The sequence below is a fragment of the Phaseolus vulgaris genome, chromosome 4 (genome assembly GCF_000499845.2).
Source record: "Phaseolus vulgaris cultivar G19833 chromosome 4, P. vulgaris v2.0, whole genome shotgun sequence".
NCBI lineage: Eukaryota > Viridiplantae > Streptophyta > Magnoliopsida > Fabales > Fabaceae > Phaseolus > Phaseolus vulgaris.
The window spans coordinates 33,814,080-33,831,964 of NC_023756.2; the positions used below are offsets into that span (position 1 = coordinate 33,814,080).

The window sequence follows — 17,885 nt, forward strand, 5'->3', positions numbered from 1 at the left end:
ATGTGATGACCATTGGAATGTTGTTATTCGGATACCGAAGTACACTAAAGGCTCTCCTGAAAAAGGTTTGTTATATGGTCACAATAACCATACTAAAGTCGTTTGTTATTCAAATGTTGATTAGTCAAGATCGCCATCTGATAGAAGATCAACTTTTGGTTATTGTGTCTCCATTAGTGATAACTTGATTTCTTGGAAGAGTAAGAAACAAAGTGTTGTGGTGAGATCTAGTGTAGAAGCATAATATAGAGCTATGGCCTCAACTATTTGTGAACTTATTTAGCTTAAATAGTTACTTAAAGAATTGCAATTTGGAGGATTACATTTGTAACACGCTGGGTACATATGATTTATAAGCACGGGCTTGAGGGAGAGTGTTAGATATTATTAGATATGAGATATTATGATATATTTCTATTTATGTAATGGACTTGGCCCATATGTTTCTTTTTCTATATAAACATAACCCATATGTATTCAATATACACAAGGAATTCATCATATTCTTCTTTTCTTTTATTCTAATAACATGTATAACATGTTTGAAGAACTAAAATAACATTATTATTATTGAGTCCAAAACCAAATGTATTAAGCTAACCACCGAGACAAATGTTCTTTTCTTGCAACCATATGTATTTTTCTTTTATTTACTTCAACTCAATTTAAATTTATACCTTTTTAAAACTCAGAACTAAAAATATTAGTTTTTCCAATTAATAGTGAAAGTATCCATGTTAAGTTTATTCCATGATGATCATCTTAATTTTATCAAACCTTCATTGTTTTTAAGTGTCTTCCTTTATCTAAGATTTTGTTGTTATATTTTTAATTCTAATTTTTCGTTTTAATTTATTCTGATCCATAACCCTAAATTTTCAATTTTTGTTAATTCTAATTGAAATCTTACTGAAAATTCTGAGTTTGACAAAAGTGCAAATTATTATCCAAATGCATCAATCGCTTATAGATTATTGCTAAATGTGACAATAGAGTAGCAGGAAGAAAATTTTCAAAATTGAAATTAATAAAAACTTGAGGACATCAATGTCACAAAATGTTGATTGAGTTAACAAATTTATCTATTAAGATATTGTAAAATAATATTCACGTTAGTGCTTTTATGAATGATTTTGCATCTCAAAATGGGGGAAGAAATATTTTACCATAATTTTTTGTATTTTTGTTTTGTCTACTATTAGTGAGTATTACTAATGAAAGATGACATGGATTGATGAGATAATAATTATAAGACATATTTTTTAATTTTTTAAAATTGTAATAATGCTTGCTATTTTAAATTAAATTAATTCTATTATTTTTATTATATATATTTATATACTAAAATTAAAAAAATTATACATCAGCCCTTACTTATCATTTTGTTATGGGCCATAAATTCTCACGAACTGCCCTGCTAATAACTAAAATCTAAAACACCAGTGTTATCAAAGAGCGTAAAGAAACAGGTACTATCAAAATGTACTAATTCGTGTCAATAAATCGATGGGTACAGACACTGAATTACAGAACATGAACTAGCAGAAGTCCTTGGCTGACTCTGTTTCTGAAGAGTTATGGGCTTGTGCCCATTAGTAACCTCTCCACACACCGCATCATTTGTATTGTGTGAAGTTTTTTTTTGCTCTGAAGACCCCCCACAAGTAGTACTTTTCTTGAAATCCTGTAAAACAAGAAATTCAATAGAATCATTACACAATTTCATCTTACAAACAATAAAGTCGGAATGTGCCACTGAAAAGAGTTCTATGAAATATAAATGTGACTCACTTCGGCTTTGTATAGGGAGTAATAAAGAAGGAAAAATTAGAAGATCTGCATTTTCAACCACAGCTCTTATGGCGAGGTCACGGGACATCATGTGATCAACCAGCTTGTCAAAGGACGACTCAACACTGTTAAAGCATGAAGATTTAATAGTTAATACTGAATTAAAGAGAGAAGAATGGGATCATGTTAGTTTATCCTTAAAATCACCTTTCAGAGTCAGGAAAGAAATAAAGAGCAATGCTATCCTCGTTAGGACCACAATTCATGAAAGACATCGGCCACACCGCAGTTCTTGAGAGCAAGTCCGGGCAAAGCACATCAGGGAAAAATTTTGTCTCCTCCAAAACTTTGGAGCATGCTAGAGTGGACATATGGGCCATAAGCCCAACAACAGTACGAATACTAGGGTTGAAGAGGCACATACTTCCCCTATTGGCCAGAAATTTAACTTTAGACAATGGTTCGTCATAGAAGCTAGAAAAAATTATCCGCTTCTAAAAGGGTAGAAAACAAATTTCTTACCTCCAGACTGGATCTGCAATAGGAAGTGGAACAGTCACAATCATAGACGCCTCAGTATTATTAGCTTCATCTTTTGGAGCTGGTTGACACTCTTTCCCAAACTTTTCCTTTTCAGTGGTGTCACTGCATTGAGACAGCCCATGATGAGACAAACTGTGATTGTCAGATAACAGCACCATTGTTTTATCTTCAATATTCTGTGGCCCTTGCTTGTTCTTCACTCTCTCTATGCTATTTTGAAATGAAATATTTGCTGAGTTTAGAGAGACATTTTTTTCAGATGTCTCTACTACCTCTGGCTCACAACCGCAAAACCAATTAACATCACCGGTGAAAATCACAGGCCCATCTAAACAATACCTGAAAAGGGAGTTGAGAAGTATAATGTCAATATATATGCATTTAAGAACGTGAAACTATAACTTCATAGTTCATCAAAGTAAAAGCTTCTAGGGCTTGAAAGGAAGTTCATGGTATTAATACAATTGTATCATACAATATAACATGCATTTTGACACAGGTTCAAGATACAAATACCATGCTTTGCATCACTTCAATATTCTATGCATTCGGCGCCTAAAATGGTAATACTCCCTCCTTACTATTGACAAAAAATTTAAGAATGTACCCTTGGCACATTAGAAGTCACAGCATCGGAGTCAAGCCTGGTTGTGAAGATTGCTAAAAGTACATTTAAGCAAGTAGACATAAAAGTACCTATGAAGAGCGTAAACCTGACACTTCTTGCAAAAGACAAGTGTCTCTCGAAAGCCTACATCACCACATTTAAGACAAACAGCCAACTGCAACAAAATTTTACTTCAATGATATTTATAAAAGCAAGTATACATCTGAAAAGAAACACATTCGTCCATAAATTACTGTAACAAGTGCATGCAAGCAAAAACTAGTGGGTTTTTTATGTTAACAAAAAAGACAAGAGTCATAAAACTTGCCACATCTAGTGAATCAATATTCTTGCAAAAGAACATGATAAAAAGATTTGTGGTTTATGTCATTTTATCAAAGATCAGACACTGCCTGTAAACAAAAACTCATTTAAAATGGTTAATCAAGAAAAAACTATTAACTATTAGAATTATAAATTTGATAATTTGACAAGTCTAAATTAATCATAAATTCATAATGGGTAGGTTATAAATAACCATGCTGTTACAGTAATAGTAATGCTCATAATTTAGTTCACTAACACCAAACAAAAAATTTATAGCAATTTTTTAACAAAATCTCTTAAGCAAACACTATTATTTGTTAGTTTCACATAAAAATAGAAAATGAGAAAAACCTGAGACCGCTGAGTGGTCCCAGACTGTCGGGTGATAATATCCATCTTCTGTTCATGATTGGAACATCCATCCCCAGAGTGGGCATTAGCGCGAAGACATGAAGAGGAATTGAACTCTGCTAGAACTGATGGCAGCAGCTGATTGTCTTTCTCACCAGCACAATTTAGGCTCTCAGAATCAGTTGTGCCTTCTGATAACCGAGATTCTGTTTCAATATGTAAAACATGTTGAATTTGGAGTCCAGAAATTGATATCGCTGATGTTGGTGGCTTATAATTTGTTTTCAAAGTGGGATTATGAATCTCAAGATGTTCTGTGCTTTCTAACAGACATGTCTGTAAAACATGTTGATTTTGAGGTTCAAAATTAGATGTCACTGCCAGAGATGGTGCCATTGCCATTGTGGAAGAATCAGAACCCATATCTTCAGTTTGAATGTTAATATTAGAATCTGCAGGGGCAGGTGGCTGATCAGTCACTTCTACATTTGGATTTTCAATCTCATAATGTTCATTGCCCTCTGATAAAGGTGTCTGTGATGATGAAATGTGTTGAATTTGTGGCTCAAGACTTGATTCCACCAGAAGTGTTGGTGCAATTATGTGAGATGCCACAGGCCCAGGCAGCGGTGCAAAAGAAGGTATAGAGTTTTGTACAGGAGATTCTACAGATTTTAATTGGAAATCGATATTGAGTTTTGATGATTCCATGGGTCTTCTTACCACATCATTCTTCTTTGTGTATTTACCTGTTTCGGCTCTTCTGCTCTTATGGTTGAAACCATTACTCTGACCACCACTGTTATCTGTAGGTTTCATTTCAGGTCCTTTAGCTGCAAATTCTGAGGTTAGCCCCATGCCTTTCTGCGGATAATTCTTGTGCTCTGAAATACTAGCATCAGAACTCATATTTTTTAGTGGGTGCCAATTTTTTTCAGTTATCTGAACTGTCTTAGTTTGAACTACTAAATTCTTATCAGAATTTGAAATCTGCCCATTTGAACTTGTTTGACTCCCTAATCTCTGTTGTAGTTTCAAATCTCTTTGATGTCTCAACATTCGTTGGTGCCTCTTTCCTTTGTTATGTAATTCCAATTCCTTCATTTTGCAAGTGGGTGGTAGATGAACCTCACAAATTTTACAGTATCCCATTTTTGATGGTTTTATTACTTTAGCTGCAGAATCTGAACTCACAGCTTCAGGTTGGGTGTTAATGTTTGAATATGAAGAGGCATGTGGATGATTTCTTGTTTCTACAGTAGGATTTTGAATCTCATGATATTCTTTGCCTTCCAATACTTGTGTTTGAAAGGGTAAGTTATGCTGATATACATATTTGAAACTCGATCCCACTACAGATGATGGGGCCATTGTATGAGATGTCACACCTGGGTAAGGTGCTAATGCAGGTATTTGAACAGGAGATTCTACAGAAGCTGATAGAGAATTGATATCAAGTTTTGATGATTCCATGGGCCTTCTTACCCCATCATTTGTCTTCATGTATTTACCAGTTTTGACTCCACCAATCTTACGCTTGAAATTATGACCCCGTGAGCTTGTGTTATCCCTGGGTTTCCCTTTGGCTGGATCTTCAGGTGTAACCCCACCCTGTGCGCTATTGTTATCCCTAGGTTTCCTTTCATCCGGAACTTCAGGAGTAACCCCTTTATCTTTCTGCACATAATTCTTGTTCTTGGCAACAGTAGCTTCAGAAATCACTTTTTTTTCTGTGCATCCATTTTCCCCAGATTTCAGAATTCTCTTAGGAGAATTTGGAATCTGCCCATTCGATATTCTTAGTTTCTCTCTTTCCTGTACCTTCAACATTCTTTGATGTTTCTTTCCACGATTATGCTCTTCCATATGTTTGTAACTAGACATCTTAACCTCACAAATTTTACAATATGGCCTTGGTTGTGGCGAGTGTAATGGTCCTAGAGCAGAAATAGTTGGTTCAGATGTATGATGAGGCAGATATGTACCACCAGCAGGGTGGAAATCCCTACCATGATGTGGTACATATGTACCACCAGCATAGCGGAAATCCCAACCATGATGAGGAACTTGATCATGGTAGTTAAACTGGCTCTGACTGCAATCTCTAAACGGCATATTGCCATTTAGAAACCTCCCATCCTGCAAATAAACATTCAAACATAAAGCAGTGCATAAATTGATATTGCTAAAGAATTCATGTATGAAATTAAGAAGGTTAGAGAACAGACACAGAAACATTCTTAGGTCACCACAGGTTTAGTAACCAGACTGAACACACTAGTTACACTATCACCTAGAGTAGCTTGCAATCAGGATCAAGCCATTGAACAATTTGAGCAACCCAACAACTCAACCAGACTAAATAAAAAAGAATACTGAACTCTCAGCCAAATCTCAATTTTGAAAGAACATTCAGTTTTAATAAGAAAAAAAGGTTGAAAATTGAAATATTATATCACCATAATTAGGGTCCCAACATAACGACACTGCAAAATTTACTTAGTTCTACCAGCATGTTCATTTATAAATCACTTTAGCAAAATTTGGCGCTCCATAAATTTTATAAAGTGAAACATGTGCTGGCACAATCGCTTCACTATTTCCATCCAGATAGAAAACATTTTATCCAGGATTAACAATGTTAACTACCCAACATTATACATGTTTCTAACCTCTCATACATCATAGACAACTGGTTCTAAAATTCAGCACTATAGTGCGTATCACAATTAAGGAGATATACTCATCCTAAGCCAAACCAAATATAACTTCTAACTAGACAGCACACCCTTCAACTGTCCAAACAAGATGCTAATCCCTGACTAATCTGCCATGCACCTAAACCTCTAGAAGTGGCTGATACGGCATTCAGATTTTGTGAAAATTCTAACAAATGTAAAATGCTTCATAAAAAAAACAGACAAATTAAAAAAATGTTGCAAATAGAAAAGTTGCTACCAAACCAAAACTCTTAACGTGTTCCACTAAACCCACCCTGGTAATCCTCTTCCTCATAGTTGGTGTTATGAAGGGCCACTTTTACAAGGAAAACAACAATCACCAAAGCACAAACCTCCTGAGTCATTTTCTTATTAAAAACAATTCAAATATTCAACCACCAATATTTATCTCATACTGTCCAAAACAAAGGCTACTGCTGTGCCCACGCAGCCCAGGATGAAACAAATCTTTACACCAGTAGAATTGCGAACACAGTGGCAATGGTTGATCCAAGGATTTCCTCTATGCAATGCCGCTATAATGGCTATTCAGTAACAGTGCATCCTAGAAACATTACGCTCGTATAACAATTTATCAATATCAACTTAACTAACAAACTACACAAGACATATCACAAAGCACAGTGCTAATTCTACAAATATATTAAAAAAGTCTCAAAAGGCAAAAACAAAAAGAAACGACAAGAATCCGTTAAAATAAAACCATATCATATATGTACTTCTTCCATCACATTTCCACACAAATTTTCTTCCAAATCCTCTTTGCATCTTTCATAAATCAATTATCATACCCATCTCTTTCACTCTCTTCCTCTGTTCTTTCGTTCATTATCTCTCTTCCAAGCGCCCCCTCCCCTCCCGCCCACCCAAAACCAGAATAGGGTAACATTAACTATTTTCCCAAAACACATGGAAATTGTTTCACACGGAAATTCAAACCTACACATTCACAAAGGCAAATTTTTAAAGTCGAAGAGTAATTAAAAAATCAATCAGTGCACAAACAAAAAGGTGGGAAAAAACCAAGTGGAAAATAAAAGTACGAAAAAAAATAAATGAAAAGGCGAACTAACCATGGTATCAATTTTTCAACAATGACGAAGCTTAGAATATTGGAGAAAGGGTGGAATCAGAGAGCAAAAGCAGCGACTGTCAAGAAGAAGCAACACATTCAGAATTGGCTCGAAGGCGCGAAAATTGGAAAAGAAGAAATTGGGAAGTGAAAAGGAAAAGTAAAGTTACGCCGTCATTCTTGTGCACAGTGGGTTAGAAGAACAAAGAATTCCGTAAAACAGGAAAATAATAAGGATTAATAGAAAAAAAAATTTAAAAAAATTATCAGTGTATTACTTAATTAAAATTTGAAAATACAACCAATTTCCATTTATAAAAAACAAAAATAGTTTCTCAAACGAGTAACTACCGTTTTAATCCTTAAACACTAAATTTAAAGAAATAAAATAATTTTTAAATTTGTAAATACTAAATGTTATATCTTTATATTCTGAACTTTAAATTTTAAATTCTAAAAAAAACTTATTTTAGTTTGTAAAATTTAACATTGAGATATAAAAAATTTCATTGAGGAGACTAAAGTTAGAATTAATTTTAAAGACTTAAAATATTATTAAAATTTAAAAATATACCACGAAATCCGGGTGAAGAAATTACGTGTGAAGAAAATTTGAAAAACTATTGATTAAAATGTCAGAAACACGAAAACAAAAAATGTTATTATCTTTAACATTTTTAAATTGTAGAAGAGATTTACAAGAAAATGTGCATAGTCCATTACATATATAATAATATTTTTTAATATATTATACTATTAATATTCTATAAATAATATATTTAAAATATAATAATATAGTTAATTTAAATTTTAATATTTTATTTTAAAATATAATTTTGATATATGAATACTTTATATTATTTTTATTTAAAATTTAAAATTTTCTACTTTATAAATTAATTTATTTTGATATATTTTTATTGTGAAACATAATTTTTTATTTATTAAAAATTTAAAATAATCTTTAACTTTGATTTATATTTTTAAAGTTAATTTTATATTATACTGTATTTAAAATTGATTTTACAAATTATTATTTAAATATATATTAAAAAATTATCACATCAATCAAATCAATAATCTGATCTTTATCTTTTATTCTTAATGATTTGAATAAATTAAAAATAATAATCAATTAGCAAAGGGAAGAAGAAGACGAAAACAAGAAATAACCTCAAAGTCATTGTTCCAAAATATAAATAAAAAACTACAAAGAAATTGAATATAGAACATCATTGCTCATTCAATTCGATAGTACATCAAGATGTCCTACAATTTGATAGTACCATCAAGATATGTTCTAGAGATTTTTGTCATGTGGCACTTGAGTTGTTCTATTTGTAATTGGGGTTAGATATATCATTATAACATCAATGAAAAGGTCTTATTAGTTTATATAGTTTGAATGAGACTTTTTTTATCATATTACTTTTAAACCATTTTCGTAATTTTTATTTCAATATTAAAGTTCTATAATGCCTATATTTTTAATAAAATTTTACTTATATTTTAAAGAAAATAATCATTATAATTAAGTATTAATTTAATATTAGGGTTTTAAATTGTTTTTATATTACAATTTCTTTTTTATTTTTAAAAGGAAGGGTACTGTACAATATTCGGGTCTTAATTTTAGAATCCCAATATTTTCATATAACTTTTTTATAATTATTTTTTTATTAAAAATAATGTTTCATAATGGAGATGCTCTCAATCAAATTAACAAGATCATAATAAATACTCCATATCAAGTTGAAATTCTTATGCTTCGTTTGTTTCTAAGCAATGAAAAGTGAATAATTTCGATATAGAAAGAAAGTTCGAAAATCAATCAAGTTGAAACTCTTATGCTCCGTTTGTTTCTAAGCACGAAGAATTACTATAGAAAGAAAGTTCGAAAATCAAAACCTTAAAATATTAAAATTATATAAAATCATAAATTTTTTGCCGTCTAAACTTTCTTCGCAAATTTGCGAAGAAAGTTGAAGAAAGTTCACTATACGTATATTTATTTAATTACTTAATTATAATTTACTTTTTTATCCTTTCTATTTTTAATTTAAATTATTTTTTTAAAATAAAATCATATTTTAAAGTTAAAAATATAATTAAGATTATAAAAAAATAATAATTATAAAATAATATAATTAATAATATATATGTAACATCCCATAATTTACATATAATTATTACAGTAAAAGTTCTACCAGTCCCTGTAACAACGTGAAATGTTTTAAAAACTGCAGACCCCACCGTCTCTCTCCCCATCTCTCCCTTCTACCTTCTCTCTTAATTTCTCACTCCATACCTCATCTACTTTAGAATCTGACCATACCACGCACTGAGAAATTATGGAACATTTCTACCCGATCATATTTTCAAACAGAGTAAGTTCATTTTTACTATCATTTGTTCTCTGTTTTTCCTTAGGATTTAGTCATCAATCTTGGTGGGGTCATGATGTGAATGCAATAACAAGAATACATGATTCTTTGACATTCTTAGGAGCAACTTGAGTTGGTCATGAAATGGCACTTTACTTAGAATTGGATCAATGTTCTAATTCAAGAACTCACCAAGACTTTGCACCAAACCAAAGCTCATATGGAAGTCCATATATTGTCAAATGGAATCAAACAACAAGGAATGAAGAACAAGAATGGAAAACCGAACAGAATTGCAAGATTAAGCTACTGTACCGAACAGAAATTGAACACAAAGCTGGAAAACACAATTTCAATTGGTGGAAATGAATGGAAAACACTAAGCATTGGAAACTACCGAATAAAAATGAAAGAAATGAAGGAAGGAACACTTATGAAATGAAGCTTGCTGGATTTGAGACATTGGAAATTCAGTCACGCCACTTGGAGCCTTGTTCCAAGATAAGTGCAAGGTTGCCACCACTTGAAGCTCACCATTGGCACACAAGATAAGGCAAAGGAAGAAGAAGACAACAAGACTCACAATTTCTCTCTAAATTTGAGTATAGTCTCTCTACTTCTAATTTCCAAATCTGATTTGTACAAGGGCAGCACCTTTATTTATAGCCTATAAGGTGCTGAAATGCAAAGCCAAATGTGCCCCAAATGACACTCAAATTCGGCGCCAACTAGTGCATGAAGGAAGTGTGACTTTCCTTCCTAGTTTGGCACCTCCTAACTCCTATCTACACCCCCCTAGCATCCCCTACTACTTACACACCTATTTATTACATCCGCACCCCTACTCTATAAAAGAAATAAGAAGAGCCATCTTTTGATACTCTTGTCCCAAAGCTCTTGCCATGCTCCTAGTGATTCGTTGGGCTTGGACCCCTTGTTGGGCTTGGGCTTCATGGGCTTGAGCATCCTCTACTTGGTTTCCATCAGGTTAGTTGAGAAGTTTAATCCTCTCAACTTATTCTACTATATACTGAATTGAATTGTTCACTCATCGACCTGAATTATATAGTATCATTGCTCATGCAATTTAATAGTACCATCAAGATATGTCCTACAATTTGATTCTACCATCAAGATATGTTCTAGAGATTTTTGTCATCATGGCACTTGAGTAACACTATTTGTAATTGGGGTTAGATATATTATTATAACATCAATGAAAAGGTCTTATTAGTTTATTTATTTTGAATGAGACTTTTTTTTATCACATTACTTTTAAACCATTTTCGTAATTTTTATTTCAATATTAAAGTTCTGTAATGCCTATATTTTTAATAAAATTTTACTTATATTTTAAAGAAAATAATCATTATAATTAAGTATTAATTTAATATTAGGGTTTTAATTTGTTTTTTATATTACAAATTATATTTTATTTTTAAAAGGAAGTGTACTGTACAATATCCGGGTCTTAATTTTAGAATCCCAATATCTCCATATAACATTTTTATAATAATTTTTTTATTAAAATTAATGTTTCATAATGGAGATTCTCTCAATCCAATTAGCAAGACCATAATAAATAGTCCATATTAAGTTGAAACTCTTATGCTCCGTTTGTTTCTAAACAATGAAAAGCGAAGAATTTCGATGTAGAAAGAAAGCTCGAAAATCAATCAAGTTGAAACTTTTAAGCTCCCTTAGTTTCTAAGCAATGAAAAACAAAGAATTACACTGTAGAAAGAAAGCTCGAAAATCAAAATCTTAAAATATTAAAATCACATAAAATCATAAAATTTTTGCCCTCTAAACTTTAGTTGAAGAAAGTTCAATATACGTATATTTATTTAATTACTTAATTATAATTTACTTTTTTATCCTTTCTATTTTTAATTTAAATTATTATTTTTTTAAAATAAAATTATATTTTAAAGTTAAAAATATAATTAAGATTATAAAAAAATAATTATTATAAAATAATATAATTAATAATATATATGTAACACTCCATAATTTAAATATAACTATTACAATAAAAGTTCTACCAGTTTCTGTAACAAAGTGAAATGTTTTAAAAGCTACAGACCCCACCGCCACGGTTACTTTTCATTTTCCTTTCTCTCTCCCCATCTCTCCATCTCTCCCTTCTACCTTCTCTCTTAATTTCTCACTCCATACTTCATCTATTTTAGAATCTGATTATACCACGCACTGAGAAATTATGGAACATTTCTACCTGATCATATTTTCAAACAGAGTAAGTTCATTTTTACTCTAAGTATCCTTTGTTCTCTGTTTTTCCTTAGGATTTAGTCATCAATCTCGGTGGGGTCAGTTGAGAAGTTTAATCCTCTCAACTTATTCTACTATATACTGAATTTTTGTTCTGTTTGGATAACTTGCATTAGGCCCGTAAATCTTGAAGCTTATCTAGACTGTGGGAATAAAATTCTAAAAGTTGCTTGGAAAGCAAGACGTAAGGTGATGGAGATCAAGATCAAGACACAATGGAGGCCAATAATCAAGGACAAGAAGAGGTAGGGGCTCAAGTGATAGACGCTCAAGGAGTTTTTAACCCACCTCAAAGGGTTACAAGAAGCCAATTCAAGGCATTAGGAAATAATGGAAGGTTGTTTTCTCTTTTTATAGTTTCTTGTGTAATAAAAAGTGCTTAGAGGGAAACATGAGACACCTCTTTTGTAAAGCATTTTTAGGCTTTAGTTTAGGATTTTATAGAGCTTGGGGGTGTGAGCTTAGTAGTGAGCGTGAGCTTAGGAGTGAGCTTAGTAGGGGGGCGTGTTGTAGGAGTAGATAGCTTCTAGAATAAGCTTGTATTTGGCCGGCCCTTGCTCCTATAAAAGGAGGGCTTGGGTCCTTCACAATTCAGATTGGAAATTGGATATAAAGAAACTCTACTCAAATTAAGAGAGAATTGTGAGAACTTTGTCTTCTCCTACACCTTGTCTTATCTTGAGTGCATTTGGTTCTCTCAAGTGGCGGCATTAGCTCACTTATCTTGGAGCCTTCACCATCCAAGTGGCGTGATCACCAAACCAAGTCCTTCATCTCCATAAGTTCTTCTCTCCTTCATCACCAAACCATGTCTTAAGCTTCTTTCTATTCGGTGTTAAGCTTCCTTTTCACTTTATGTTCGGTTCTTTTCTGTTCTAGCTTGTTTGTTCGGTTCAATTCTGTATTTGAAGCATTCTATTCGGTTCTTTTTCTTTTAAACACATTTTAATCGGTTCAATTGACAATAGATGATTCTTTCATGTGAGTTTGGTGTTTGGTGCAAGTTTTGGTGAGTTCTTGAAACATAGAACATTGATCCAATTCTATTAAAAGTGCCTATTCTTTCTCCAACTCAAGTTGATTCCATAGAATGTCAAAGAATCATCTCTATTTTGCTAGTGGAATCATATCATAAGGGAAGCTAAATTTAATTTTTAATAGAATCCTAGGATAGAAGATCTGAATGTGGAAGGGACGTGGTCCCAATATTCAATTTCTCTTGCAGGGATGTTGTGTGTTTATATATATTGGGTTGTTTGTTTATATATTATTTAAATTTGTGGAAATATTAGGTTTTGATTATTTAGTATTAAAGTGTTATTTTTTTATGTCAAATAGACTTTTGAATATTGTGGATCACTTTTTGAATGATATTGTATGACGGAATGGTATGTAATTGAATTCATACATTTGGGATAATGTATGGACTGATGTTTGTTGTGTATTAAGTATTGATGCCTATATGGTAAGAGAGATCTCTGAGCTTCACTGATGATCTAAGTCACATAGACTAAGATATCAGGTGGTGAGAAGCTGATGGGGGAGTTCATGCACACCGTGACATATGAGATGCACGGCTTGGGTTGTATTGAACTTACCCTGATCCTTTTTGTTGGATTCGCTGGTAATCTTTGGATTAGGTGTTAGTCTCTGGTAGGACTTACTTAATACAGGTCTTCCGGAAGATGTTGTTTGTTGAATATTCTAGATGTGTAGATCCATGTGATATGTGACTGTGTTATTGTTGAGATTTGAAGAAAATTGAATAATTTGATAAATTGATCATGTAATTTGGTTTTCTCTTTGGATTTAAGTGTGTATATTATAAAATTCTATTTTCACTAGCTTACCCTTGCTTTTCTTGTTGTGTTTGAACTGCGATGATTGTACTATGTACACGAGTAGATGACCATACAGGTGTAAGAGAGCCTTAGAGGTTTCAGAATTTTATTTTGAGCTATGATGTAAATATTTGTATTTCTATAAATCCTAATCATGTATTAGGAATGTTTTGAAAAACTCCAGTTTGTATAGAAACTGGTAGAACTTTTATTGTAATAGTTATATGTAAATTATGGGGTGTTACATTTAATGGTATCAGAGCGGTACATCCTTAGGATAACCTGAGGGTAGTGGGTTTATTCTGTTTCTCCTGCGTGCAGATTTTTGTTTACGTCTAACCTCAAGACTTAGTTAAAAGTTTCTAATAAGATATTTGACAAAGTTGTTTTTCTTGAAATCTTGTTTGTGTTTGAGTCAAGTTAATTGTTATGAATAAAGATGAAAGTATTAAGAATGAAAAGAATCTTGATAGAGTGGTGAGGGTGCACACTCATGACTAGATCAAGATTATTTTCAATCTTAATTCTAAGTAGCTAGAGTACATTTTAGAGATAAGTCTTGATTGGTTTTGTATCTATTTTGTGTGATGATTTCTTTTAAGTTAATTTATCTTAAAGATGTAGTTGGAAATTTTTAGTAATTTCTAATCCAATTCTTTATGTGCTTAGAAGATGGCACGTAGACCACCTACTCCTCCTCCACCAGTAGATATGCCCAACTTAGCTCGGACAATAGAGATGATGGCAATAGCCTTGCAACAACAAAGTGTTACTATGGCACAACAACATCAGGTCGTCCTTCATCAATTAAAAACAACTAGATTAGCAACTGAAGCATCTCAACTTCATCAACAAACCCATACCTTTAGTCTGGAGGATTTTCTGAGACACAATCCACCCAAATTTAATGGCAAGGTAAATCCAGATGGAGCAGACCAGTGGGTGAGAGACATATAAAGAATCTTTGAAGCTACTCAATGCCCTGAAGAGAGAAAGTTATCTTATGTCATCTATATGCTTATTGAAGAAGCTGAGTTTTGGTGGATAGGAATGAAGCAAATGATGGAAGACAAAGGAGAAGATGCCACTTGGAAGAACTTCAAAGTAAGATTCCTGGAGGAGTATTTTCCTGATAGTGTCAGGTATGCAAAAGAAATTGAATTCATGCAGCTGGAACAAGGAAATCTTTCTCCAACTCAAGTTGATTCCATAGAATGTCAAAGAATCATATCTATTTTGCTAGTGGAATCATATCATGTGGTATCTAGAGTTTAGGTTTGTTCTTGTTTAATTTTGAGTTGTGTTGCACTTTTAATTCAAGAGCTCTATAATTCTTGTTGTTTACATTTATGTTTTTAGGCTTAATTTGAGTTTTATTGTTGTTTTCTTATTTGTGCCTATCAAGTGTTTGTGTCTTTTCCTTTTTAAATCCATACAAGTTTTGTCATAGTCATGTTTTTCCAAGAATGTCATCACTTCTTGTAGTACTTTTATTGTATTTTTTGTTTCTTGCTTTGGTATAATACAGTTTTTCTGAACTTTTGTTTTGATCCTTTGTGCATTTTCTGTTTTAGTATTGAGTTCATACTTGTATTTTAGATCTATACAAGTTCCTATACATAATTTCCATTATGGCTTTGCTAGTTCTTAATTCTGTTTTTCATTCCTGTTAGGATTCCTCTGTTTTTTTGAAAACGTGCTTACTGTTTCGATTTATTGCAATTGATTTACTCGCTGGAAATTTCTGAAATTTTGGATTTGTGTTCTTTAAAGTGTTATAAAAGAGTAGAAAAAAGAAGTACTTTAAAATTCAAAGTACAAAAAATCAAAAACAAAAAGTGTGCAATTCTGCCGAAAAAAATACGGTAATCTGGCAGCGATTTTAGAAAATTTATCTCAATTAATTGGCTTGCTTTTTTTGAGTGATTCCAGTGCCATTGTTGAGCTAAGATCTTGAACTTTCTGTGATTAAAATTTCATAATCCAGTTCGCTTTATATCGTTCCAGATAAATCAGTGAACATCAAGCACAGTTTGCACAAAAATATTTTCCAGTAGTTCTGTTTTTTTTTCTTCATCTAATCTAGTGCTTTTTTTTAGGTATCTTTTGTGTGCCTTCTTTTTCATTGAGTACCTTATTTTCTTGCTTGTCTTTTATTCATTACTCTTTGAGTTTGTCATACATCTAGTATTCCTTTTGTTATAGCCTTTTTTTTTGCTTATACCTTTTCTTGCTTGTCTTTCATTATTCATTGGTTTTGTGGTGATTGGCTTTGAAGATTGTGTGCTCTTGCTTTGCCATATTTCATTTGAGGTTACTCAAGGCCTCAAGATCAGCTTGGTAAAGGGAGTATTCTTTCTTTGGAGTGATTTAAGTGACACTTCACTTCGGCAGTTTGGTTCCAATTTATTTTTGCTAACTTTGTTTTCTTAACTTTGTTTGCTGTTTTGTTGTTTGCTGTTTTCTTTTACCAATGGCTTCATATTCCAGTGATGAGTCTTACAACCAGCATTCTCCTAGCAAAGCTTTTGTTCTTGGTGAATTAAAAGAGGCCAAGCGAACCATTACCCTCAAAGATGAAGCTATTAGACGGTTTGAGGAAAAATTGCAAAGCATTGAAATGAAGCAAGCTAGGTCTTCTCATTCTATCCATGGAGAGCGTCATCATCATAGACCTTCATCTAGAGGCTCTTCCAATGATCATGGCCGTGAAGAGGAACATAGAAGAAGGAGACCTCAACCACACTTTCATGGATATAGACCTCATGCTCATGAAGATGGACGCCACCATGAAGATGGCTACTACCAAGACGCAAAGGCTAAGCTCCCTTCGGTCAAAATTCCTAGTTTCAATGGGGATAGTGATCCTAATGTGTACCTAGATTGGGAGGCTAAATGTGAACAAATTTTTGAGATCCATGAGATCCAGGATGAGCACAAATTTAAGCTAGCTACCTTAGAGTTTAGTGATTATGCCATGAAATGGTGGCATAGGGTTGTAAAGGACATTATCTATCACAAGGGTCCTCCCGTGGACTCTTGGAACTCTTTAAAGGATCAAATGCGCCTTAGGTTTGTGCCACCACACTTTAGGAAAGACCTCATGTTGAGACTCCAATGGTTTCAACAAGGCACGCTAAGTGTGGATGCTTATTACAAAGAATTAGAAATGCTTTTGCTTAAGGTTAAAATGCGTGAGAGTGAGGAAGCTATGATAGCTAGGTTTGTGAGTGGTCTAAGGAAGGATATTCAAGATATTGTTGAACTTCAAGAGTATTCATCATTGGGTTCTTTGGTTCATCTTGCAATGAAGGTGGAAGCCCAACGATGGTTACTACAACAATTCTTGGAAGAACAAAAAGTCTTTTTCTAAATTTCCTTCTAAAGATTCTTCTTTCAAACCAAGGGAATTTAAGCCTTCTACTTCTATGCCTAAGTCACCAACTAAATCGTCTAGTAAGAAATGTTTTAAGTGTATGGGTTATGGTCACATTGCGGCTAATTGTCCTTCTAAAAGGAATATGTTTGTGCATAATGGCATTGTCATGAGTGAGCATGATTCGGATTCACCTATGCATTCTTCACATTCTAGGGCATCTAGTGAGAGTCCACTTGAAGGAGATTTGTTAGTTGTGAGAAGACTTCTTGGACAAGTTTCCAACCTTTTGATGAAAGTCAAAGGAAAAATATTTTCCATACAAGATGTCTTATTCAAAACAACATTTGTTCCTTAATAGTGGATGGGGGTAGTTGTGCTAATGTGGCTAGTACAAGAGTAGTAGATAAACTTGGATTGCCTACTATCTCTCATACAAAGCCCTACAAATTGCAATGGCTTAGTGAGGTAGGAGAAATAGTTGTGAATAAACAAGTCCTCATCCATTTCTCTATTGGAAAATACAAAGATGAGGTATTATGTGATGTTGTGCCCATGGA

The 17,885-nt window shown here is 32.9% G+C and overlaps 1 protein-coding gene across 2 annotated transcripts; it reads right to left on the minus strand.

The window, feature by feature from the left end:
- Positions 1-1,294: 1,294 nt before the first annotated feature.
- On the minus strand, positions 1,295-7,641 carry LOC137837550 (uncharacterized). Of its 2 annotated transcripts, XM_068646569.1 has the most exons (8): positions 7,603-7,641; positions 7,434-7,509; positions 3,620-5,758; positions 3,031-3,116; positions 2,314-2,673; positions 1,999-2,220; positions 1,792-1,916; positions 1,295-1,684 (listed from the first exon to the last, which is right to left on the minus strand). In XM_068646569.1, exons 2-8 carry the CDS (start codon positions 7,434-7,436, stop codon positions 1,617-1,619), a joined length of 3,003 nt encoding a protein of 1,000 aa, XP_068502670.1. In that variant the 5' UTR covers positions 7,437-7,509; positions 7,603-7,641; the 3' UTR covers positions 1,295-1,616. The 2 variants fall into 2 exon arrangements, with proteins under 2 accessions (XP_068502670.1, XP_068502671.1); XM_068646570.1 differs by lacking the exons at positions 7,434-7,509; positions 7,603-7,641 and adding an exon at positions 7,152-7,299.
- Positions 7,642-17,885: the final 10,244 nt, after the last annotated feature.